Below are 27891 nucleotides of genomic sequence, written 5' to 3'. Positions count from 1 at the left end.
ATATCTACAGCTCTACTACTAATTATCTGGCTGTCTCTAATCATCTGAGCTACCCAAACACAATGTATGCTCAGTGACACAATAACTTATTCACTAAAATACTGCCCTTTCTCCTTCACAGAAAACATTATCTCTGGATGGTGATATTTCATCCATTAGTAGTAATTGACCTCAGTCTCAAAACAGTACAGATGAGTTAATCCCACTAGCTTTCTGTCCTTACTTAGCCAGTAACTATAAGAGGTTTAAAGTAGCTTCCCAAGAACATATGTCAGCCTCAAGTTGTCGTGAGGAGTGAGGGACTAAATCAAGAGAGAACATTCACAAAACAAACCCGAGCCAATGGTCATGGACTGAGAATCACAATGGGGAACAGCAAATCTCTGGCTGGTGGTCAAATGGCAGTTTCTACACAAGAGACTTATAGGTGGTACAGAACATTTATGATAGAATATCCATCTGGCCTACAAACACTTCATGAATTTAAGAAGCTTTTGGGTCTGCAAGGTCTGAATCAAAAGGCCAATCAACACGTTGATCAAGTTTTTAATACCTTTGACACAAACAAGGTAAGACCTTCTCACTTCTCATTTGGCTATGACTCTGCATTTCTTCCTTTTTCCACTGCATAAATTAACCTTAGGTAAAAATTATGCATCCTACTAAACACAGGAGTCTTCAGACAACCCACAGCGTGTAGGTAAGTCAGTCATTTAAACATATTTAGCACTGACGGCATGAAAATAATTGGGAAATAGCCTCTCCACCTTTGGAAATGTTCTTCATGTAGGGAGTTATTTTAAAACCAAATTAAATCTCGGCATGGAATTCTAATGTTATCGTTTAAATAAATCAAATAAGTGCAGATTGATTTACAAAGACTGTTTTCAAAGTTTTTAATGCCTTGGTGACATTTTATCAAAAAGCAAATTACAGGAATGTGCTTCTAAGAGTGGGATTGCATCTAGACTGGCAGATAAAATCAATACAAATTAGCCAACACATTGTCTGTACTCATATTAAAAGTTAGAGTGGTTAGTACTAACTTCCTTCATATCTGCCCCATTTAGTTTATGGGAAATCAAAGTAATACAATTTTTGCAAGTTCAGATAAATTTTAGTTTCTAATAATTGATACTTAATGATGTCTTGAATTTATGCGTTCCTCTGGAACTTCAACATATATACTTTCATTTCTTAAAATAAGTACAAAAATGAGACATAGAGTAGGAAAAATAATACAAATAAGGCATTAATTTCAAACTGTAGACTTAAAATTCTGCCAACTTTTTCTAGAGCATTCGTTTACCTAAATAGTGTTGCACAATTCAAAATGTACAGAAACTGATTAGAGTAAAAGGGAGGAGAAAATACTAGTAATAGAAAACTTAGTGATTTTAGAAGGCTATGTCAAAAGAAATGTATTCAATATCTGACTCATGTAACTGCAACCCCTCTGTACATCACCTTTACAATAAAAATTAAAAAAGAATTTTTAAGGGATAAGTAATTGAATTGAATGAAAACCAATCAACTGTGCTTATGATGTATGGATTAAAAGAAATCTTAGATGCTTTTTTCAAAGTCAGAATTGAGTAATTTAAAAGGAACCCAGACTGGGGTAAATCAATCCTTGTAGTAATGCAGATTTTAGAACATTATTGTCATTGTGCTTTGTTGTCAAATATGAATTCAATTTCACCCATCTAAGCTGTCCTAGTTACTCAGAAGGCTGAGATCTGAGGATCGTAGTTGGAAGTCAGCGCAAGCAGAACAATCTAGAAGACTCTTATCTCCAATTAACACAATAAAAGCCTGAAATGGAGGTGAGCCTTAAATGGTAGAGTGCCAGCCTTGAGTGAGAATGCCAACCAAAACTGTGGGGCCTTGAGTTCAATACTCATATCACACACACAGAGGCACACACACACACAATCATCCTCTTACTATGACTATGACCACATATTCCTTCTCTTACATTGTACTTAGTGTAGCTGGAAGCAAAAATAGCTCTGTCTCCAGAAGCACATAGCCCATGGGAAAATGAGGTACATTCATCCTTTGCTTATAACCATGACCTACCTTCTTTTTTTTATTGTAAAAGTGATGTACAGAGGGGTTACAGTTACATAAGTAAGGAAATGAGTACATTTCTTTTTGAACAGTGTTACCCCCTCTCTTGTTTTCTAGCACTCTCTCCTCCAATTCCCCTCTCCCCAAGTTGTACAGTTCATTTCCAATATCGTGTCTTGGGAGTATCATTGTTGCATTGGTTCACCCTTTGCCTTTCCCTCACCATTTCTGTGATTCCCTTTCCCATCTCCAAATCAAATAAACTTATATACAAGATAAAGGGTACTGAAATTAAAAAAACAACAACAGGAGACAAAGAGAAACAAAACAAAAAGAAACCTGCAAAAAATACACTTAAAAAACACTCATTTCCATATCTTGTAGTTCATTTCGATTAGCATCATTTTATAAGATCATATGTACATAGCTATTGAGTTATTGTGGTTCTCTACTGGAGCTACCCTAGACGTCTTCTAGTTATTACAAGTGAGGGACACAATGCAGCCTATGTTTCTTTGGGTCTGGCTTACTTCACTTAATGTGATTTTTTCCAAGTCTTTCCATTTCCTCACGTTTGAAACAATGCCATTCTTTCTGATGGAAGCATAGAATTCCATTGTGTATATATACCACATTTTCTTGATCCATTAATCTCTTGAGGTGCATCTCTACATTCTACATGTAGGTACAGAGGCATGCATCTATTTGCTTCTGTCCATGTATGTATTACTGGCCTTCCCCCATCCATTTCCTTGGTGGCTGTTGCTGTCCCACTGTGCTTGCTATAAGCTCCTGACAGCAGCTTTTCAGGTGTTTCCCAGCATTCTTGAGACATTAGGAGAAGAGCTATAACTGAATTCTATGATGTCACTTCCCATACCCACAATTTTGTTGTTAGCACAATGCATGTGAGTGCTCTGTGCATGCCAGTAGTTCATCAAGAGCAGAAACCCTGATAAGGGCCAGATGAAAACATGGGTCTAGTGTCAAAATAAAACCTTCTGAATTGGGCAATGGTGGCTCACGTCTGTAATCCTAGCTACTCAGGAGGCTGAGTTCTGACAATCATGGTTCAAAGATAGCCTTGGCACAAAAGTCCAAGAGACCCATCTTCAGTTAACTACAAAAAGCCCGAAGTGGAGCTGTGGCTCAAAAGGTAGAGTGCTAGCCTTGAACACAAAAGGCCAGGGTCAGTGTCCTGGCCTGGGGCTCCAGGAAACAGGGCTGAAGATGGCAGAGCAGACATGCTCTGGGGCATGCATGCCATTTGGTGTAAGAGCACTCGCTGTGTCCCATTTCAAGAGCTTAATTCAAGTGGCATGCAAATGTGGCTGACATTTCTGATTTATCACAAAGACTTTGTATTTCCTTAAGGAGCAAGTAAGCCTAAGCATCAATGACTTATGCTACATAAGGGGATCTCAACATAAAATCAGGCTGTAAAATGAGAAGAGTAAGGGTTGTTTGTTATTAAGGAATACTAGCAAAGAACATATCATTGTGCACTGGGGGAAAAAGTGTATTTGTTTAGATGATTCAGTAAAGCTACGCACTGGCCAGAATCCCTGAGGATTTATTATTTCTATGGAACTCCTCGTGATTTTCTTTTTCAGTGTTCTGGGTAGAAATAATTCAAAATTTATTCCTTCCTTGTCTGCCTCATCAAAGTGCTGGTGAAACATTTCTGTAATCTGGAGAGATAGGGTGATACATGCCAGTTGTAAGATTTTGTGTAGCATTATGAGACACCCATGTCCTATTTAACTTTCTGTGGTCTAAAGTTTCTAATGTTAAAAACCCTGAAAATGTGTGGTTGTCACTGTGCTTGAATTCTGTCATTTATTTGTTTCTTCTGTGAAACTCCTATTCCACTGCCTTTGGTTGATAAAGTACTAATAAGCTTTTGATCTCTTGTTAATCTCTCTTACCTAGCTTTGCCTTGTACTCCAGCTAAATAAGCCTAGCAAAATAATGTTTCTAAAGGTACTGAAGTTAATTGTCATAATTTTTTCTGCTGGTCCTAGTAGTGATCCGCATTGAGTTTTGGGGATTTGGAGACAAGTGAACCCCTTTGCATACAATTGGTGGGAATGCAAGTTAGCAGAGGTATTATGGAAAGCAGTAAGGGAGTTAAAAAATTTCATTAGTAATAGAATGCCCACATAATGCCCACAATCCCCCAATGGACATATATATAACATGAAATGGGTATGTTGAAGAGACACATGTGTGCATGTGTCCATTGTACCATCATTAAGTTTCAATTTTATTTATTTTTCGTTATAGTTGTAAAAAGGAGTTACCATTCAACAATCATGAATACAATGCATCTTACTGGATGTCACCCTTTCATTCTTTCTCATCCCTCCCAACACAACCCTTCTCCTCAGTTTTCTTCATTTCATAGGATGTGCATAGAATATCACAACTGCATTCTCTCCCTCTTTCTCTCTTCATTTGTGTACCCCTCTTGTGTACTCCTTCATTTGTGTACTCCTCTTGACTTCCTCCCAAACTTTTTGTTTTATTTTTTGCCAGTCCTGGGGCTTGGACTCAGGGCTTGAGAATTGTCCCTGGTTTCCTTTATGCTCAAAGCTAGCCCTCTACCACTTGAGCCACGGTGCCACTTCCAGCTTTTTCTGTTTATGTGGTGCTGAGGAATTAAAGCCAGGGCTTCATGCATGCAAGGCGAGCACTCTACCACTAAGCCATGTTCCCAGCTTCCTCCCAAACTTTTTAATTGTCAGTTACCTAGCATTTGAAAATCAGTCCCACTTCTAATTTAGAAGCAGTTCTCATGACTTTTGTTTTACTGATAGTCCTAGTAGAGAAGCACAACCTTGAAAGAATAGTTTGGTTATATCCATTTTCCTGTGAATCTGCAATTTTCTACATCCTCAACTCACCTGTTCTGCTCATTAAGTGTCAAGAATCTAGGCTTACATAATCAAGAAAAGCCTCCAAGGAGATGGGCTGGCTTCATTCAGTTGAAACTTGATTTTGTTTTGTCTTATGAGTTTAGGGAGGCAGATTCCTATCATAGTAAATCCAGGTTGGTGACTTAAGGAAGTTCTTTGCATACAGACATGGCCTCTGCTATAGGCCAAGGCCCTCAGTAGTTATCATTAGAGCATTCAAAAGTGAGACACATGGAAAGTGAGGTGTCTTGACTTATTCTAGCTCACAGGAGACTGACTTCTAATTCACATTGGACCAGACATCTGTGGAGCTGGCTACATTTGCAAAGCAGGTGGTCAGGGTTTCTCAATGTCCAGGAAACCTATTAGTAATCAAGAGCCTGTTTGGTAAATATTATGAGAAGCCCTCTTTCATAGAACCTTGGATTCTGTATAATCATGGTCAGGTCAAGAACAACTATGACTGATCTGCATAAAGATCACATTATAAAGCCAATTTACCAAGTCAGCAGAATACTTCTCATCTTCCTAACATGAGTGTCTCCTTGGGATATTAGAGAAACTCCATGTCTACTAGAGATTATGCTTGATGTTAACATTAATGTCTATGGCTGAAAATAGGCTCAGTCATACATCCTAAGCACATTTTTTTTAAACTCACAGAAGAGATTAGTATATACTTAATATAATAGGAGGCTTTTTTTTTATCCTTTCATTGACAGTCTCCAAATGCTAATTTGGTATCACTGACAATTGTCAATCATTAAGCATGCATTCAAGTTGTCTGGGTTTGCTTCTAACCATCTGAGTTGAAGGCAGATGTTTCAATTCATATGCTGCTACTGACCCACCACAGCTGGGAAAAATGTCATTGGAATGTGTCAAATGTAAAGGAAAATACCCAAATGTCTTCAGGTTAAGAGGCTGTGAAGACTCATGAATTCTTCATAGAGAGCCTTGCTATGAAAAGTCACAGAAAATTAATGCTGTGGAAGAAATAGTTTGAATATGAGCCTCTATTTGGTGAATTCTTGTTGTTATGGTGTTATTTTCCTAATTTAGAGGGTGCAGAGAACATATAGGACTTACCATTCTTTAATGGTAATTTCTGTTTTCATTAGTCATTGTTTTGTTTTTATATCGGAGACTGAACCCAGGACCTCATACGTGTTAAACACATGCTCTACTGAGTGTGTAGCTTAGTGTAGCTCCACTGAGCTACAATTCCAACCTCAGGAACTGTTATTCCTGGTTAATATTGTGGAGGCCTTGTTTGTGTTGAATGACCTTATATGTACAAGGTATGGTACCTTGCCTTATAGGTATGACAAGTGTCAATTAGATCAATACCCCAAATTACAATTATCATTATGATTGCTATTATTCTAATAGCTATTAATACCAGTCTGTCCATTTTCCCATCTGAAATGAAATACTTCTAGAATGGAAATTCTAGAATTTAAATAAAGTCAGCTCCCCCCAGTGATTGTTTTCTCGGTCTGAAAATTCATGGTTTCAGCATGCCAAAATGTCAGTATTTCAGTATTAGTTTCTGGGGTCAATCTGGCAAATAGAGAAGGAGCAATGATAAAAATCATAGTGGACAGTACAGTTGCTATTTGTAGGGAAATTTCACCCTGTGATTTCACAGTGGAGGGATAGTAGATGGATGAGTTATGAAGTGACATGCAGGTCCAAAACCCTAGATTGGGGTGGGAAATACTAAGACAAATTAATAAAGGACTTCTAATCAAGAAAGAGGTGAAGACTTAACAATGGGGTCAACTGATGTAGAATCAAGATGGCTACACCAGACTCCAAGATGGGTAGCTGAGAACATTTCCCTGGGAACAATGCAGTTGGAAAAGGCTGTTGTCCATAGGGAATTGGAGGCCAAATATGGTGGTTAACGTTTGGAGGTCTAAGGAATCCAAATGGGACAAACATTCATGTAAAGTTTCAGGGAGGAGTGGAGAAGAGGAGAAGAAGCACCACTTCTGGTAAGTGAGAGGCACTGATTGAAGGACACTGAAGTGCCTTGCCAGTGGTCCTTTAAGCTCAATATGTCCCTTGAGAAGCACCAGGTATGAAGGTAGCACTGGTAACAACATGCAGCATCTTCAGACACTTCAAGCTACACTTCGGTGTGCAATTGTGTCTACTCACAAGTAGCTCACACCCAGGAAGTGAGCAAGCAAACTACATTTCAGTTATTGAATCTCTTCCCACCTCTAGTATCTCTTCTAGAAACAAAATTAAATTATCATAAGTTTTGAGGACAATGCTGGGTGCCACTGAGGACAAAAACTGAAACAAGCCTGAGAGTGTTTAAATCTTGGGTTTACCCATATTCTACTTTTAATAAGTAAGAGCCATAAAGTAAACTACAAGCTTACTACTAGGACTAGAGATTCCATAGAGAAAGTGACCATAGGCTATTTCTGGTTTAAAATTGATAGTGTCTCATAAGCTATACAATTGGAACTTCTTATACTTCACATTAATCATAGCCTGAGAACAATTGTGATTATTGGTTGGTCATGGATGTTGCCTGGAGACCATATAGCCCCCCACCTGTGGGTTCTCCAAACTGCAGTAGTTTGCTTTTAGTTTTTTTTTAAATTGTTTTAGACTTCTAACCTCTCATATATTTATTTAAATATATATTTCTCATCTTCCTTGCTTTCTTTGTAGCTATAAAATGTGTGTTTATATTTTTCATGTTTTAGACGTCATGAGAAAACTTAAATTTGATCTGACTTCTGTTTCTCTCTGTGTGTATATGTGGAGAGAATTTTCTATGTATATAATCTTTTTCTTTCCATTCCCTTGTACAAAATGAAGTCATACTCTGTAGTGCCATAGGGTACTTTTATGTTTCCATGTCCTGGCTTGTCATTTAACTCTTCCCTATAACACAACCACTCCATTCTGAGAACATGATGTAGAAATCTGCACATATGTTGGGATTTCAATTACCTTTCTATGCCTACTCTCAATCACTTCTTTTTCTGAGGCATACTCGATGAATTCTGACTCTACATGCTTTCATTATCTTTCTCTCCTTCAACTTCAAAGGAGATTCTGCCACCGCCAGATTAAATCTTTCAAATTTTGTGATGTATAATGATGAAAAAAGTTGGTGGGAGAAAAGAAGGACATTTCAGCATGTTAGGGTTGGTAGTAGAGGAACTAGTGAATGGGGATTACTGAAGTCTGAGTAGTAGGTTCTGTGGAGAAGCAGATGGGAAATGAGTGTTGTAAATAAATTCATATATGGGCTAGAATATAGCTCAGTGATAGAGTGCCTGTGTAGCAAGTGCAATGTCCTGGGTTCAATCGTAAGAAAGAAAGAGAGAAAGAGAGAAAGAAAGAAAGAAAGAAAGAAAGAAAGAAAGAAAGAAAGAAAGAAAGAAAGAAAGAAAGAAAGAAAGAAAGAATGGAGGGAGGGAGGGAGGGAGGAAGGAAGGAAGGAAGGAAGGAAAAGAAGGAAGGAAGGAAAAGAGAGGGAGAGAGGGAGGAAGGAAAGAAGGAAGGAGGGACTGACAGAAGGAGTGAGGGACGGACAGACAGAAGGAGGAAAGGAAGGAAGGAAGGAAGGAAGGAAGGAAGGAAGGAAGGAAGGAAGGAAGGAAGGAAGGAAGGAAAAGAGAGGGAGAGAGGGAGGGAGGAAAGAAGGAAGGAGGGACTGACAGAAGGAGTGAGGGACGGACAGACAGAAGGAGGAAAGGAAGGAAGGAAGGAAGGAAGGAAGGAAGGAAGGAAGGAAGGAAGAAAGAAAGAAAGGAAGGAAGAGAAAGGAAAAAAGAGTAATTTCTTCCCCTCCTTCAAGTTCTGAGGATGGAATCTACAGCATGCTCTACCCTTGCGCTTCAACCTCTGTCCTAAGAAATCAGTAGATTGTTTGCAACTCACATTTGTTCCATACATTTGAATAAAAACCTACCATTATTTTAATATTAATTTTATTTATTTATTTTTGTTGCCACTTCTGGAGCTTAAACTCAGGTCCTGGACATTGTCCCTGAGATTTTTTGCTCAAGGCTAGCTCTCTCTACCACTTGAGCCACAGCTCCACTTTTGGCCTTTTTTTTTTTTTTAATTTTTTTGATACCTAATTGGAGATAACTGTGGACTATGGAGATAACACATGGACTATCTTTGCCTGAGCTGACTTTGAACTGTGATCCTCAGATCTTAGCCTTACAGGTGTGAGCCACCAGCATCTGCCTTGAGATCAATTTTTGGTTGTTGAACTGTATTTTTATGAGTACGCCTTTATTATGAGACTGAACAACGTATATTATGTAAATTCACATTTGGAATATGTGATAGAAAGCCACTTAAAGGATGCAGAGATGATGAAATTGCTTGAAGGAAGTGAGATAAGCAAAATAGCATACATCTGTGGCTCCCAAACCTTAAGATACACATAACCACTGAGGAGAATTTTTAAATGCAATACCTTGGACTACATTGCTGCTGTTATTTTATTATTTTTGAGAGGTGAGGATCTATGAATATGCACATCTCATTACCACAGGGTTTTAGTGCTTAGGCTGTGAAAGCCAGATATCATTAGACAATGTGTTCCACAGGAGTGCCTGAAGCTGAGCTATGAAAATATAAACTGAATTTTTTATTCCTTCAATTACTCCTGAAACAAGTGTGAGAACATTCTGCTTGCATTCTTCCTAGCCACAGCTGCAAGAACATCTCCTCACCTTCTCAGTGATAATGATTTCCCTCTTTTGTTGCTGAAATGGATAGATTAGCTGAAGATATTAATCTATATTTGTCTTCATGATAACACAATAAATATCTGTCTAATATCCTTTCTAACACCCACACAAGCTGTTTAATTACATTTCCCTAGGAAATGTACATTTATATAAACCCTTAATCGAAAGCCAATAGAAATGAGGAGTTCCTGTGAATGTGTCTGCAAGATGCAATATTGAAGTGAAAACAGACAGTTCTGCTTTTGAAGAAGGAGGTGCTCTTGTTTGAGTAGAAATCTCCTCTTCCCAAACCAACTTTTAGTGTGGATTCATCAAGTCATTCGCTTAAAAGATGTCCCATGAAAAATGTTTATTTTCATCCCTTAATTGGGCTTATCCAAAGCTTTAAGAACCTGACTGTAAGATGTTAGAGTCACCCTAGAACTGTGCCCAATAATGTATCACCAAATGTTCTGAAGATGCTGCTTCTTAATCTCTTCGATTATAGCATAGTACAAATGACATTAGGAAATAGAATCACAGAGGTGAATATGAAAGTCTGAAACAAACCATCATCAAGGAAATGGGAAGATCACCTAACAGGTTTGCAAGGAGCCTGTCTTTGTGACCCTTCAGTAAATTCACCCAGACACTGCCCAGAGGACAGGTGAAACTCAATGCCAATGTGACCTTTTGGTCCAAATTTAGCCAACAGATGATAAGAAGTGGCTTTTGCTTTACCTGGCATTTTTTTTAAGTCTAATTCTGTAGGTGATATCCTAGTATATAAAAAAAAAAGCTGCTCAAGTTGCTATTGTAAGAAGCTGTACTTTACCCTCACAAAATGTCATACAGCTTAACAGTTTTACAAGAAAAGTACAAAACAAAGGCAAGAACTTAAAAAGCCAAGTCAACGGGACATATAATTATTTGCTACAATATTTTCTATGGGTTGTTGCTCATGCTCTAGAGAAGGACCAAAACTTCAATGACAAAAACTTAAGATAACCATGGTTAAGATTTCTAAAAACAATCTAATTATTTCCCTGGCATAGAGGATTTTATGATAATAAATATGAACGACAGCATTATGTTAGTACCCATGAGGTCTCCTACAATTAGAAACCTATAAATGTATTAAAAATGAAGTATGAGGAAAAAGGTCCTACTCATGATGACTCCTCAAATAAAAAGCAATTATTGTTGATACCTATTTATTTCTCTTTCTACCTGGCTTTCATAGGATGGATTTATTGACTTCACTGAGTTTATTGCTGCTATAAATCTAGTTGTCCAAGGAAAAATGGAACAAAAATTAAAATGGTATTTCAAGCTCTGCGATACTGATGGAAATGGATCTATTGACAAAAAGGAGCTACTGAACATCTTCATGGTAAGTGGCTAGACACTATCTAGATAGCCAATGGTGGCCCATGTTCTGTTTGGCTACTCTTGGGATATGCATAACGTGTTACTGAAATGATTCATGTTTTACTTATTTTGGGAGTTATTGATGAAGCTGCAAACCAGAGCATGCTTCTTGGTGCTGTCCATCCTAAAGTTCACAAATTTAGAAAAGCACTGAGATACAAAATAAAATATATATGATATTCTAATACAAGTTATCATTTTCTCTGCCACAGTGCAGAAAGTCTGTGGGGAGCAGGTAGAATATGAGGTCCTATATAAATATAGAGCAAGAGACAGGGACTAAGGTTGAAGGTATATGAGGGCTAATCTTTCTGGTAGCTGGACTAAAATGTTAATGGATAGTACAAGATATCAAACACTTTCCATCTCTAAAACTCAGTGGGTGCCTTTATAAATCACTTGAGCAACACAGCTAATCCCAATAGAGTCAAAGATGTTTTCATAGTAAAAAAGAAAGAATGAATGAAAACCCCAGTAGGGGCACTGCACCCAAACACAACTAAAAGTTTCAATAAGCATCATGAATGTAACACACTGAATTGGTAAATGAAATCAGAGTTGAAATCAGATATTTTAGAAAATAATCAGATCCGAATTTGTTCTTTTTTTGAAGAATCTGAGTTATAACTGAAATATGTGTTGTATATACCAGTGAAAATGCAAGAAAAACAAATGAATAATTATAATCAAACATCTTAACATATAAGTGAAGAAAACAAAAGTGCAAAGTCAGTAAATGTAGAGTAAACAAACACATAGCAAACACTCAAGGGAATGATAATACCAGTATTGTTATCACCTTCATCTCATACAGTTCATTTATCACCACTACCACAACAAAAAGTAGTAAGAACCACTTTGTATTGAACTTTATAAACACTAAAATTTGGAAATATTCTACATACCTCACATAATGCAGCATAAAATTAGGAGTCTGAAATACCCTCTAGAGAGCATACAACTCTACATAAATTTTAAGCCCTCTTAAATGCAAATATCCTAGTTTTTTTACAATTAAAATGTGAATGTAGCTCTTAGGGAATGTCACCAAGTATTAAATCAAAGCCGATTTCATAGATATTTGGTAATCTGCTAAGTTTAGGCTAAGTTTATCTTTATTTTAGAGTCAGAATTATCTACTTTTGGTTTGGGAATACAATCACTAAGAATAAAAGTTTCATGATTTACATAACAGAATCATTTAAATAGTAAAAATATTTAAAGCTAAATGAACTAAAAGAAAAATATTTAATGAAGTGGAGTTAATGGCATATGAACATTCTTTTTATACAATGCAGGGGAAAAAAGCAATAGCAAAGTATAAAGAATAATACCTACATTACCTTTACAATAAAATTTTAAGAAAAGAATAATATATATTACATAATCTGTAGTTTGTTTGCATATAGTAAGGATACCAAAATGGACTTTAACTCAGGCATCAAAAGCCTACAAAAAGGGGCTGGGAATATGTCCTAGTGGCAAGAGTGCTTGCCCCGTATACATGAGGCCCTGGGTTCGATTCCTCAGCACCACATATACAGAAAATGACCTGAAGTGGCGCTGTGGCTCAAGTGGCAGAGTGCTAGCCTTGAGCAAAAAAGAAGCCAGGGACAGTGCTCAGGCCCTGAGTTCAAGCCCCAGGAATGGCCAAAAAAAAAAGAGAGAGATACTACAAAAAATACTACAGTACAGAATGTACAAGGGAAACACATAAATATTGGTATCAATTTAGTAGCACAAAAAGTCAAGAAAAAGTGTATTAGTCAGCATGATATCACTGTTACAAAATATCTGAAATAAAATAAACCTGAAAGGAGAGGAGATTTATTTTGGTTAGTGGTTTTAGAGGTTTAAGCCCTTGGTTGTTTGACTCCATTGACCTTGGATCTGGGGCAAGGCAGAATACTGTGGGGGAGACCTATGGGGGAACTGAGGCTGCTCACTGACTTCAACCAGAAAGCAAAGAAAGGGAAATATCCAGTATCTCTTTCAGGGCCATGCCCTAATGACCTAAATTCCTCTCACTAGGCCCCACCTACTAGACGGTCCACCACTTTGAACTCATACCATAGGCTGGAGACCAAGCTTTGGTACATGTGTCTTTGGGGGATATTCTAGATCCAAACTATTGCAGAAGGGTCTTAAAGAAGAATTTCTTGTACAGGGTCACCACACTTAATAATGTACATTGAGGGAACCATTGAGAAGTGGATTGATTCTGTTGTTTAAGACACAAAATGTTTGAGTATACAAATCAGGGGCAAGAAATCTAAAGAAACAGATCATGACAGTAAATGGTGTCTTCTGATACGATGGAAGAAAAATCTGCATTCATAGAATTTACTGGAGCAAAAAATGCTGGGGTGTTTTCCAGAGCTCTGCTCTGCTACAGACTTGAAAGAAGAAGCATATCTTGGATATTGTCCAATGGGGTTCTCAGGAGAAGTAAAATGAACTCAGGAGAAAAAAGCTAGAGAGATCTAAAACAATGGTTTGTAATAAGAAGTTTACCTGGGGGAAATTTTAGCAATTCCTGGAGACATTACAATTAATTGAGAAGTAGAGTATAAAGTAATGTTATTATTACTTATATGTTAGAGACCAGAAATGATGCTAGATATTTATTTATTATTTATTTATTTTTTGCCAGTCCTGGGCCTTAGACTCATGGCTTGAGCACTGTCCCTGGCTTCTCTTTGCTCAAGGCTAGCACTCAGCCACTTGAGCCACAGCCCCACTTCTGGCCATTTTCTATATATGTGGTGCTGGGGAATCGAACCCAGGGCTTCATGTATATGAGGCAAGCACCTTTGCCACTAGGCCATATTTCCAGCCCCGATGCTAGATATTTAATAGTGCACAGAACATCCCTGAATAAGAAAGAAGGAATGTTCTAGTTTACAGTATCAGTGGTATGTGTGCTGAGCTGGACAGGGACTGTGGTGCAGGATTCACATCTATGGAGCTGCATGTGGGAGAAAATCTCAGTGATGAATGAAGATATGTCTCAACGGAGAGTGGTTTAAATACCTATTAGAAAAAACAGAGAGTGGTTTAAATACCCATTAGAAACGACAGAATGGAGCTAGCTAACTGCAACATTTATTATCATGTAAGATCTCCTCCATTCCCCTTCTCTCCTAATTTCTCCTCCTCCCACACAAGGAAATGTGAGAGACTGACCAGCAAAGTAGAAGGGAGAGAATAGACATGCTGAAAGGGGATTGAAAGGAGGAAGGAAAACCATGGTTCCTTGCTTCTATAAGGGAAAAAAGAGAGAAATGAAGAGAAGGGAGAATGAAGATAAGATTAAATTTATACTCTCCACAATTCATATTCTGAAAAGGAAAGGAAAGGGGAGTTGGAAGGAAACAGTGAGAATATTGAAGGGGTGATGTTGAATAAGACACTTCACTGAAACTGCTTTGTTGAATGGCAAGTCCCAGGTAAAACTACTTCAAGATAATTTTAAAAGAGGGACAGAGAAAAAAGTAAACCAATATCTAGAACACTCCTTTCAAATGCTTTTAGGCCTTGTCATCCTTTCACCGAATATTTGATTCTCAAGTTACCTGGAGATGGGTGATAGACAAATTAAAAGTTATCACTTTTATATAGTACAAATTAAGCTTTTATAATTTTGGTATAACTTTTATGTACTACATGATGTTACTTCAAAATGAGGGGGATATGAAGCAACCAAATTTCCAACAATTGAGAAATCCTGGAAATGTTCATCTAACAAGTTGCTACACATATGAATTCTTAATTCTTACCCTACATTTTTCTCAAATGGCTAAGACCTGAACTTGCTAAGGGTAAGAACGGTGTGTCAGTGGTGTTTGTATTTACTAGTGTTTTGGCTAAGATTAGGAAAGTTTACAAAGCAACAAAGGGGGATACTTGTATTTAAAACTGTGTCTTTGGATTGAAGTATGGTGTCAGCACACTTTCTAATACCTCCATGTCCAATCAAGAGAGTTATATCCAAATTTCCAGATGAAGAATTCACTTACATTTTATTATGAATTTGTCTCTCAAACCAGTGACATTTAATTGAAGCACTTTGGGGTTGGGGTTAAACTTCCTTTCTAAGAAGTCCAGAAAATGTCATTACCTTGGGGCTCCTAATGATGAAGCCCCATCAATGCTGGCTGAACATGACAATGTCCTCTGAGGCACATATATCTGTCTTGTCAGCCCATCATCTTACAAAAGGGCACAAAGAACCAGAGGTGCCAGTGGCAGAGGCCAGAAAACAAAACCTTTGATTATTAGCTCTATTAGTTTGTAAGATACCAACAAATTGGCCTGAAACTGAGAGCAATTTTCTTTTCAGAGATTATTATTTAATTATTTATATCATAAAGGTGATTTACAGAGGGATTATAGTTACATAAGTCAGGTAATGAGCACATTTTTTCTTTTGGAACAGTGTCACCTTTTCCTTGTTTTCAGTTTGTTCTTCTTGGCCCTCCTCCCTCACAAATTGTATAGTTCATTTTCAGCACAGTGTCTGGTGACCACTACAATATCTTCTCTGAGGGACTCTGCATCTTTTGTTCCCTAGTATGTTGAAAAGTCCCTGTTTCATAAAAATCAAGCTTCAGACTTTTTGTAATAATCTTTTTGTTTTTGTTGCCAGTCCTGGGGCTTGAACTCGGGACCTGAGCACTGTCTCTGGCTTTTTTTAAAAACTTATTTTTTTTTAACTTTATTTATTTATTTGCCAGTCCTGGGGCTTGGACTCCGGGCCTGAGCACTGTTCCTGGCTTCTTTTTGCTCAAGGCTAGCACTCTGCCACTTGAGCCACAGTGCCACCTCTGGCCTTTTCTATATATGTGGTGCTGAGGAATTGAACCCAGGGCCTCATGTATATGAGGCAAGCATTCTTGCCACCAGGCCATTTTCCCAGCCCTTTATGTAATAATCTTAAAGCTCCCAACAGCTGTTAATTTCATGTCCAAGCCTCACTGTCCAGAGTTAACATTCAATCTTTATTTATTTTACATTTTATAAGCATATGTTAGTTGTACAAGAGGTTTTATTGCCATAATTCTATTCTTATGAAGTACTCTGATCAAATTCATACTATGTCACCCTCCTTTGTGCTTTCTCCTCACTTAAAATAATTTTAACAGATTTCATTGTTCTATTTTCAGACATATATGTAAACTACTTTAACTATGTTTACCCTTCCCCATCCACTCCATTTTTCTCATTCCCACTAGTAACTACCACCCCCTTTAACAGAACCTGTTTTATATGCCTGTCATTAATTTTGTATTTTTTTCTTCGATATTAATTGTGCAAGGAGTATTTGCCTAGTATCCCACACAAGCATATTTTGTACTTTAATCATAATAACTTCATCTATTTTTTCTCTTTCTCAATCTCTCCAACCCTCTCTATTATTCAACAACTTTCAGTGAGTGTTCTTATGACATCTTCACACTCAACAGAATCTTTACTAGTCACCTTCCATCATTCTCTTTTCCTCCCTTTTTATTAGTTGTAGGAAATCCAAACTTCTTCCACAGCTTAGCAACTATGAATAATTCTACATTGAACATGGGTGCACAGATGTCTTTATTGTTTCTTGACTTACACTCCTTCGAACAAATGCCCAAGAGCAGTATTGCTGGATCATATAGGAATTCTCTGTTTAGTGTTTTGAGAAACATCCATACTGAATTCCATAGAGGTTGTATTAATTTAAATTCACACCAGCAGTGTATTTGAGTTCCTCCTTCCTCCATCCTCACCAGCATTGGTCGATGTTCATGTTCTTCATGATAGTCATTCTAACAGAAGTTAGCTGAAACCTCAATATCAATGCTATAAAGAAACTAAGAATTGAAGGAGCATAAATCAAACTAAAAAGGTATATGCACAGCAAACCTATAGACAACTTTACACTAAATGAAGAAAAACTGAAACTATTTCTTCCATAATCAGGCAAGGAAATTACTCTTTCCATTCTTATTTAGCATAGTGCTAGAATTCTAGCCAGAATAATGCGACAGGAAAAAGAAATAAAAGGGATTCACATTGTCAATGAATAAGCCAAAGCATCCCTCTTTGCAGATAATATGATTCTATACTTAAAAGATCACTTTTACCAATTAATAGGATACAGAATCATCAGTAGATTTTTGAATTATAACAATAAACAGTCCAAGAAAGAAATGAGGAAAACATACAAAATAGCCTTTCTCCTCAAATAAAATACTTAAGACTAAACTTAACTATGGAGGTGAAAGACTTTTACAGTGAAAATTATAATCATTGGAAAAAGAAAACAGAAACATCCAGTAGTAGAAAGACATCCATCCCACGTTCATGGATCAGTAAAACAATATTGTCAAAATGGCTATGCTACCCAAAGCAATATATGTTTGCAATGGAATCCCTATAAAAAGTCCAACAACATCTTTGACAGAGATAGAAAAATTGATCTTAAAGTTCATTTGAAAAGCAAAGGAAGAGGCGACACTGTCCAAAAAGAAATGTATTCATTACCTGACTTTTATGTAACTGTAGCCCGTCTGTATATCAACATTATAATAACAATAAAAAATTTAAGTTGAAATAAAAGCACAAAAGACTTCAAATAGTCAAAACAAGGAGGAATCATAACACCTGACTTAAAACTATGCTATAGTCCCATATTAACAAGAAACAGCATATCATTGGCACAGAAACATACTCATAGCCCAATGGCAAGAAAAGAAGACCCAGAAATAAGTTCACTCCATTATATTTAGCTGATTTTGGACAAAAGTGCCAAGATTATACATTGGAAACAATACAGTCTATTTTTACCAGTTATCAAAGTTTGTATAGAAACACTAATATATCCTCAAATTTGGTCACATAAGAGCAAAAACCATTACAAAAACATTGGCTTCCAGAAAAGTTAAATGACATGATTTAATGTCTCTTTGTAGGCTGTCCAAGCTCTTAATGGTCAACAAGACCTGAGTCCAGAGGAATTCATCCACTTGGTGCTTCATAAGATCGATGTAAATAATGATGGTAAGGGAACTTCTTTTCTCAGGCTTACTTTTCTTACAAAGTAGGAAATGGGGCAGGATGAGTGTCATTCAGAGAAAAGTAGAAAGGTCCTCAAGAGAGGCCTGTTACTTAAACTTCACAAGTTGATCATTTCAGTGTTCTCTAGTAAGGATAATTCAACTGAGCAAAGATTTGTTGGTCATATGCTTGATCCTTTGGGAGGTGTGAAGAAAAGAAAAGGAAGAAAAGGGGGGTTGAAGAAGATGGGATGAAGTACTATTTGTTATGGAACATTCTCGAGTAACTATCACCTCTAGTGGAGATTTTCCATCAACTAACAAAATCAACTCAAGTTTTTCTTACTATTAAAAAAAAAACCTTCCTTCAGACTTGGAAAAAGTTATACTAAGTGAAGTGAGCCAGACCCAAAGAAACATGGACTCAATGATCTCCCTTATAGGGAATAATTAGCACAGGTTTAGGCAAGTCACAGCAGAGGATCACAGGAGCCTAATAGCTATACCTTTATGAACACATAAGATAATGCTAAGTGAAATGAACTCCATGTTATGGAAACGATTGTTATATCACAGTTGTAACTACTTTCAACGTGTCATATGTAACTGTAGCCTCTATTATTGATGATCTTCTTGTATCACCAACCTGTGGTTGTACCTACACTATCTCTGTATCTTATCTGAGTATATTGGAAACCGGGTATACTGGTATTAGAACGAGGAAATTGGGAGGGAATACCAAAATCGAGAGACACAGGGTAAAAAAAGACAAACAACTACAAAAGCAATACTTGCAAAACTGTTTGTTGTAAATGAACTGAACAACTCATGGGGGGGGGAGGGAAAGGAGGAGGGGGGGAGGGGGGAATGAGGGACGAGGTAACAAACAGTACAAGAAATGTATCCAATGCCTAACGTATGAAACTGTAACCTCTCTGTAATTCAGTTTGATAATAAAAAATATGTATAAAAAAATAAAAGAGGAGGCTCAGCCAGAAAAAATAAACAAAAACCTTCCTTCAATTATGTTGCACTCTACTGTCATACTTTTATTCTTTCTGATGACTTTTTTTTTTCTAGAGAGGTATCAATATTTAGCTCTGTATCACAAGCTCTTTTTATCTTGAAATTTATCTTCCTAATCAGTGGTTTATTGTTCAGAAGCACAAATAGAGAAAGGAGACAGGCATTCCAAGAGAAGTGAATTCATGTACCAAATGGCTTTGATATCAGTAAATGGTTAGGTGAACATTTGACTGGAAGTCAAATGTTGGAAAGAAGAAAAATGTGAAGCACTTATAATCTGTCAAGAAAAGAATAAGAAGCATTCAGAGCATGGTTTTCTTCAATCCATGAGGATTCCAGCCATGGTTTTCTTTAATTTAATTTTATTTTATTGTAAAGGTGATGTACAGAGAGATTACAGTTACATAAGTAAGGTAATGAGTACATTTCTTGTGGAACATTGTTACTCCCTCCCTTGTTTATCTCCCACTTTCCCTCTCCACTGAACACCCCCTACCCCCAAGTAAAGTTCATTTCCAACATAGTGTCATGTAAGTACTGCATGTAAGTCATGTAAGTCATGTAAGTGCTGCATTGGTTCACCCTTTGTGATTTGTCTCACCATGTTGTTATTCCCCTTCCTTTCCCCAAATCAGATAAATGTATATACAAGACACATATTACCAAAATAAAAACAGTGACTATAGCTGATAAACCAGAGGGGGGAAAAAAACCCAAAGAAATACCTTCAAACATTAGGTTAAAAACAAAACAAAAAAACTCTTATTTCCATCTTGGAGTTCATTTTGATTAACATCATTTTGTAGGGTCATATGTTTGGGTCTGGCTTACTTTGCTACTACACTGTTGGTTGGAATGTAAACTGGTTCAAGCACTCTGGAAAGTAGTATGGAGGTTCCTCAAAAGACTAAACATAGAGCTCCTCTATATAATCTAAAGCAATTCCTTCCACCCATCTGCCCACCATGGGTCAGTTTTTTCAGTGGACACAAGAGGGCAATAGAGACCAGTTTTCTGTATTGAATGTGGTGGGTTGTACTGGTAGGTTGTAGCAGTTCTTTGAAGCAGGATGTGACAGTGAGGAGTCCGTAAGAATTTTCAAATGAAGCCTCCATTCCGAAGAAACCCAATGATAGGACAAGAGTACGATTCAGGAGAACAATTTGGAGATAGACTGATAACAATTTTGCTCTTTAGACAAGGATTCAGTCCTAGATCTGCTGCTCCCAAGTCTGAAGTCCATTTGCCTACTTAGTAGCATGCTGAGATCCAAGACTACAATAAAGCTGATCATGTGAATGCTTATGAGAAATAGCCTACTCAGAGATGGACAGGAGGTGGGATTGGGGACTGGAAAAGAGAGTAGGATAAGACTAATACAAACCTTATTTGATGTTCAAACATAGTAGTCATCAAACAGGGACAAAGCTGTAGGTTTTTCCCTACTTTATTTTATTTCAATCTTGCTAATGCAGGACAGTAGGAATTGGAGAGAGAAGACAGGTCACTGCAGTCCAGTCTGCCCATATCAGTGCAAAAGGACAAGTACTCTGGGAGTTGATGGGTGTCAAAATTTTGGAGGATCCACAGGGTGAATCTCCAAAAACAGGGCAAATAATGAATGTCCAGTCCATTTCCATGGGGTCTGCTTCTAGTGGGGCAACAGTAAAGCGATGCAGTCATAATACTCAGTGTTCATATGTAAAAACAGACTTAGAAACTTGAGGGGGCAGAGGGGTCTGAGGATCGATATGGCGGAGAAAGGGTGACACTGATCAAGATGTATTGTATCCATAAATAGACATCGTGAATGGAAACCCTTTTGTACAACTAATTAAAGATAATATTCATACTAGCAAGCTCCCTTGGAGATGCATCAGGATTGTGTTATACTTAGGGGAACGTGCTTAGAAAAAACTGGAACAGTAAAGGCAGGGTTGAAAAGAGATGCAAATCCAGAAGGGAAGTTGTGTTCAGGCTGCATAAGAGGTTACTGAAACATGTCAGTGATATGTTTGTTTGTTTATTTGTTCATTTGTTTTTCTGGCACGGGACTTGAATCAGGGCCTGGCTGCTGTTCCTGAGCTCTTTTGCTCAAGGCTAACACTCTACCACTTTGAGCCATAGAACCACTTCTGGTTTTCTGAAGATAAAGAGTGTCACAGACTTTTCTGTCTGGGCTGGCATTGAAGCTAGATCCTCAGATCTCAGCCTCCTGAGTAGCTAGGATTATAGGCGTGAGCCACCAGTGCTCAGCACAGTGACATGCTTTAAGACATCTCATATTTTCAAGGCCTGGCATGGTGGCTCATACTTGTAATCTCAACCATTCAGAGGATGAGATTGCAAGGATCTTGATGTGAGGCAAACAAAATATTATTAAGATGTTATTCCGCCATACAAGCCAGCCAGTGGTGGTACATGTGTGAAATCCCAATTTTGTGGGGAAAGGGAACTGGCAGGAGAATCCAAATCTGAGGCTAGGCAAAACACAAGAGCATATGGGGAAACCTCACTAAAGAAACAAGAATTAGAGGCCCTGAATTCAGCCCTCAGTGCTACTCTTCCTACCCATTTATATTTTAAGTAAAAACTACACACACAGAAGCACACAAACACTTTGGAATAACAATGAACTGTTGCTACTTGGGAAATACATAGACAAAGATAAAAATGGATGACATTTGCTTTTGTGTGGGAATTTCTTAGAGGGTTTATAGGTCATCTCATTGAGAGAAGGGACAATAGCCTGATACAACAGAGAAACAAAAAGATAAGGCGAGGATGATCTTGAAGATTGATATCCACAAAAATGAGAAAGGATTGAGCCAGGATTTGATAGAGGTAAGTAATCAGAAGGGGAACTGTCACCCAGAAGAAATGATCTATTTCTGCATGCCTAAGCACCAGTGCCCCAAATGTAGTGTTTGCTATCATGGGGAAGAAACCCATCACTCTTGGTGAAAGTGGATGTGTTCAGTTAAGAGTGCCAGAATTTTATGTCCTGAAGGTATATATATATACCTTTGGGTTTCTCAAAAGAAAATAACACTGTATTAGCCAGGAGCTAGTGGCTCCTGCTACTACTAGGCTAGCTACTCAAGTAGTTGAAACCTGGAGGATGAAGGTTCAAAGTCCACCTGGGGAGATAAGTGGATGAGTTGCCATCTCCCATTAATCAGCAAAAACAGAGTTAGAACCATTAAGTGACAGAGCAGCTGAGCAAAGCAAGCCAAAGAAGCACTGCACCTTGTGTTCAAACTCCAGTACTGCCAGGGTATATTTACCTCCCCTGGTGATGCTCAGCTTACTCCCTTAACAGTGCTCCCCTTTTCACCCTCTCCCCTGGGCACCCGACCCGCGGGTGGCCAAGGTGGAGCAAAGGGACACGGGCAAGCCTAAAGTGTACGTGGCCGAACAAGATCCCCTTTTCCTCCCTCCTTACCCACCAAGGAAGCCAGCCAGACGGATCTCGGAGATGCTTCGGAGAGCAATCTGATTTAATCAGGAGGGGCTTACAGTAATATAATGATGATGATGAGGATTGAGCATGAGCTGGCGATAGGCTGGAGAGCTTGTCCATCCAAGAGCAGCTCCCAAGGACCTCCCTCATGGGCTAATTTCACTTCCCATAGTACCGCCCTCTGGGCAAAGCCCTCGAAAAAGCACACATGCTCGCTGGCGCAAGGTGGGGGATGGTCTCAAAGCTATCCCTTCTGGTTCCGGACCCAGAAGGAGATAGGTGTGGCTCACTTCCTCACTGCCCCAGGGCTGGGGGAAGGGTGGTGTCTCGGGAGCGCTCTCCTCACCCTTCCCCCCTTAAGACCAAGATGAATCCCCAACACAGTACCTGGCCAAAAAAAAGTAGAAACACCATAATATATCCTTGGTGTCATCTGGTCATCTTACAAAAATCAAAGTCAAAGATAAAGACAACAACAACACACAAAGTTGTCAAAGTAAAAATCTTTCAAGGATTTACACCATAAACCGAATGCTATTGTAAATTGCAAAATAGAGACCAACAACTTGTCAGTTGGGACAGAAAAATAATCAACAGTAAAATGATTAATGAAAGTAAGGTGTAGTCTTAGTTCTAGAAAAACCTCTGATTTGTGTACTTGCATAATGCCTGTTACTTGAAAGAGTGTATCTACTGTATGAGAAACTGGAAATAAATGAATGTCTTCATGGAATACACTATACAAAGAACAAACAAATACATATCAAATGCTACCTATATAAAGGGAAAGTATCTACAAGAATATTTTAGAAATTAACAGATGTGCTTATGCAAAACACAACTCTGTATTGGTTAGCAGGAACTAGAGCCTGAAAAAGCAAACGGAGTTATTTTTCTTTTTATGTTGTCTTTCTGTTTGATTTTTGTTTGACATTGAATGTACATGTCTACTAGGATGTAACCAGTTAGTTTTATATTATGTTTTTTTAAGGGAAGAGAGCTTGGAGAGAAACATAAACATCCCTGATAGTAGAAAATGTAAGCAAAGAAGATAGTGAAGAAAATCAGTATAAAGGAAGCAAAGAATTCTTCCAAAGGACAGCAAGCCACCGTCCCTTATGGGAGTCACTCTTGGCCTGATTCAGGAGGATCACAGGCACTGAGCCCCCCATCCAGTGCAGACATGAACAGAGCCAAATAGCTCTGAGAGAAGGGTGACCTGAGTGACCCCAAACAGTCACTGTGACCTTGCAAAGAGGCTAGAGAGGAAGGAAAGGAGGCCGATTCCTGAGCAGATATTTCAAGTAAAAGCAAACAGGAACAGAATACAAAGGTATTCCTTTGAATTACCACCAAGAAAGGCCAAGGTTTTGATTCAGGTCACACTGAATCAAACTGGGACACTGAAAAGTAGGCAGAAGTAGGGGCGAACCAAAGAAACTTCTATGTTTTAAATCTGCTACAAAATGCTGAAACAAGCCTCCAGCATCATCTGGCTAATAAACACAAAACCTGGAGTCTCATTTCACATTGGTCCCAACATCCTCTGATGAAGCGGGGTCGTCTTCATCCCCTGATTATTCCTGACCCATCCTTGCTAATTTCTCAGCCCCTTGCACCATTTTTCTTGGAAATGAAAACAAAAAGGAATAGGAACTGAAAACAACCAGTATTTTTTTAATACTGGTGATTCATTTATTTTCAAACCAGACTAACTTCTCTAGAGCAAAACTGACTAAAGCAAGTATACACAATAAAACCTAGCCTTTATTTTTTTATTATACATACATTGTTTTTCAGAATGGAGGGTGTTTTGTTTCACTATAAAAGATTATTTAAAATGTCAATAAGAAGAAATGGGACTAGAGAAGTGGCAAAGTGTCATGCAAGCAAGTAAGCAGAGAAAACTTGAGGTTCTGAGTTCAAACCTCAGCACCAGAGACTCAAGAGCTATGTGTACATGATCATATAAAATAATTTTTATCAGAATGAACTCCAAGAAAAGGAAACAAGAGATGTTTTGTTATTTTGCCTTTTCTCTCTTTTGTTGCTGTTTCTGATATCTGTATCTCTTGTCTTGTATATAAGTTCATTTATTTGGGGGAGAGTAAGGGGGAACACAGAAATGCTGCCACAAAGGGTGAACAAATGCAGCAGTGATACTGCAAGGGAGGCAGGTCAGAAGGGAAAAACTGGGAGAAAACATGAGAAGATGTGACTGTTCAAAAAGAAATGTACTCATTACCTGACTCATGTAACTGTAACCCCTCTTTACAATATAAATAAATAAATAAAAACAATTTATTTGCATAAGGAAAAACAATTAATTGCTGGGTACTGGTAGCTCAGGCCTATAATCTTCACGATTCAGGAAGCTGAGACATGAAGGATCACAATTCAAAGCCAGCCCAGGAAGAAAAGTCTAGGAAAATATCTCTAATTAGTGAACAAAAAGCTGGGCTGGAGGCATAGTTCAAGTAGCAGAGCACTAGCAATGAGCAAATAAGCCAAACAAAAGCATAAAGCCCTGGGGGCAAGTACAGTTATTAAAAAGCACTTTAAAAATGATGTGAATAAATGAATGATCTAGGAATATCATCATGATATTCATTTTATAAAACTAGAGTTAACCTAAATATTCATGAGTAGCCATCCTATTACCAACGAAGCTGCTGGAACTGATTATGAGTGATGAATTAACACCTGTAATACTGTCCACCAGCACAGGGAACAATCCCAAACAGGAATATATGAATTACATATATATGTATGCATCTTCCAACACATAAATATAAAATTTGGCAATTTGAATTATTCTGTTCAAAAGTTGATGTTATTAAATGTAAAACAAAACCACTCAGTAACCATTTGGATCCTGTGTCCTGTGATCTCCAGCTCACACGTCTCTTGCAGGCTGTTTGCTGTACACTTGTTTTGGTTTTGGTGCCAGTCCTGGGCCTTGAATACAGGTTCTGGGCACAGGTTCTGAGCTTTGCCACTCAAAGCTAGCACTCTGTCACTTGAGCCACAGCTCTACTTCCAGATCTTTTTGTTTGTTTTGGTAGTTCTTTGGAGATAAGAATCTCCTGGAATTTCCTACCTGGGCTGGCTTCAAATAACAACCATTAGAATTACAGGCTTGAGAACCAATGCAACAGCAATACATACAAGACAATATGTAGTTAAACCAACTGTACAACTCAGGGGAGTGAGGGAAGAAGGGAAGGTGGGAGGAAAATGAGGGAGGAGGTACAAATTTGACAAGAAAAATACCCACTACCTTACGTATGTAACTGTAACCCCTCTGTACATCACCATGCCAATAAAAATATAAGTACATACATACAGGCCACTGGAGCCCCACTGGGTGCATTTTTTTTTTTTTTTAGTGGTGATCTGATCCTTCCTAGGAATCCTTTTACAAACTATCTCTTTAATTTATTTGGACATAAATCCACAGTCAAAGAAGATAGGGAAGCAATGTTAGAGAAACACAGATAAAGAGAGACAATTCATTCCAACCCTGTAGTTAATTGTGCCTATTACTATGTGGAAGAGGAAATGGTCATTGTTCTTAGGGCTTAAAGCATGCTTAATGACTTAATGAATGGGTGGTGAGTACTAGAGGGGAAGAGGGCGAGGAATTTAGTATAGTCAGCTTTACAAGTCACTGAAGGTAGAGTTAACAATTTGGAAAAGAAGTTTTATGACAAGTGATTAGATAAATGAGCAAAGTTAACAGGCAAGGATCATAGGTATTTTAAGGCAAATGACAAAACAATGAAGAATCCCATCTTTTTTCCCCACTCCACATTGGTAGGCTGTGCCGTTTTTCAGCTGAGATGGTTTCAGCATGATCCTTTCCACTATGGCTTCTCCCATGGCCAGCTGAAATGATAAACTCCCATAATGGATGGAGGTCTCAATCTGGAATATCAAAATCAATGGGCTCCCACTCTCTCACCTCCACTACTGCCCCCCTTTTAGGCATGCTGAGGTCCTAGAGATCTGAAAAGTCTTTTGGATTGGAAATTTCCAGTTGTGGTTGTAACTGTAAAAGGCAGTTCTGCTTGATTATTTGGTCCCAGTTCCTTCAGTATTGTACAGTGACCCTCTCCAACATCTTACTCAGTTTGCTTGCCATCCTCTCCACTCCAGTTTTGTTAATTTTATGGTTGTCCATGCCCTGATGAAGAGGGGATTTTATTCTGTATGGTCCCAGCTGGGCTTTGCCCAGGCCTTTTCTTGTTATATGCACATGTATGATGTTAATACCTGGGGTCAGTAGCCACTGAATTTTTGCTTCTGGCTACTGAATGGACTTGTCTGTGGATGATTTTCCACTTAGTTACAAACTCAATTGCACATAATCTCTTTGAGATCAAATATTACCTCTGTACCCTTCAACTACAAAACACTCATAATTTAGATTCAAATGATTTAAGACAACAAAGAATCCCTTTTATTTCCACCCTACCCCCAATGCAAAAATATCATCTTGCAGAATGAGGGTAGTGGAATAAAAATGGCAGCTGATACACATGGATGTAAGTCCCTCAATTTTAGCCTTGGGCTAGTCAGTGTAAGTCTAAGCCTTAAAGTAGTAAAATTTAGTTTAAAAAGCAGGAAAAGAGAAGAGAACTAGTGATCAGTGATGGTATGTGGAATGAATAGACATGGAAGTTTCCTTATAACTTTTCAACAGCTTCTGGGATTATTTTCTCAGAAGGCCTAATACTGAAAATAGCCACATGATCACCCTCTCTTGACCTTCTGCCTGCCATGTGTCCTCCTCCTATGACTTGGTCATATCATCAGGACTTCAGGAGATTCAATCAGATAACCAATATTGTGAAGAGATGTATATGTGCATGTGCTCCATTTCAACCAGGTGTCTTACCTGATGTTCTCAAAAAATAACAGCATAGTGCATTCATTATCTTTATTTCCATTGGTAATCTCACCAATAAAATTATTTTTCATATGAAGATTTTCCACACATCTTCCAGCCTGATAAAGGTAAAGGAATACCAAAAGAAGAATATCAATATAAATACCAGTGAGTGTATTATATGTGCCAGTGAGAACCATGGAGCTCTAGTTAGTTGAGCTTTGTGTGACCTGCTCATTTATTATTTTCCAGGAGAATTGACTTTAGAAGAATTTATCAATGGCATGGAGAAAGATCAGGATATCCTAGAGATTGTTTCCAAGAGCTTTGA

General features: G+C 38.0%; 1 protein-coding gene across 1 annotated transcript; it reads left to right on the top strand.

The window, feature by feature from the left end:
- The first annotated feature begins 365 nt into the window (after positions 1–365).
- On the top strand, positions 366–27891 carry Guca1c (guanylate cyclase activator 1C). Its single transcript, XM_048345983.1, has 4 exons — positions 366–569; positions 10956–11105; positions 18097–18224; positions 27813–27891. Exons 1-4 carry the CDS (start codon positions 366–368, stop codon positions 27889–27891), a joined length of 561 nt encoding a protein of 186 aa, XP_048201940.1.

Source organism: Perognathus longimembris, chromosome 5, assembly GCF_023159225.1.
Source record: "Perognathus longimembris pacificus isolate PPM17 chromosome 5, ASM2315922v1, whole genome shotgun sequence".
Lineage (NCBI taxonomy): Eukaryota > Metazoa > Chordata > Mammalia > Rodentia > Heteromyidae > Perognathus > Perognathus longimembris.
The sequence above is the reverse complement of the archived record's forward strand: the minus strand, read 5'-3'. Positions and strand labels throughout refer to the sequence as shown.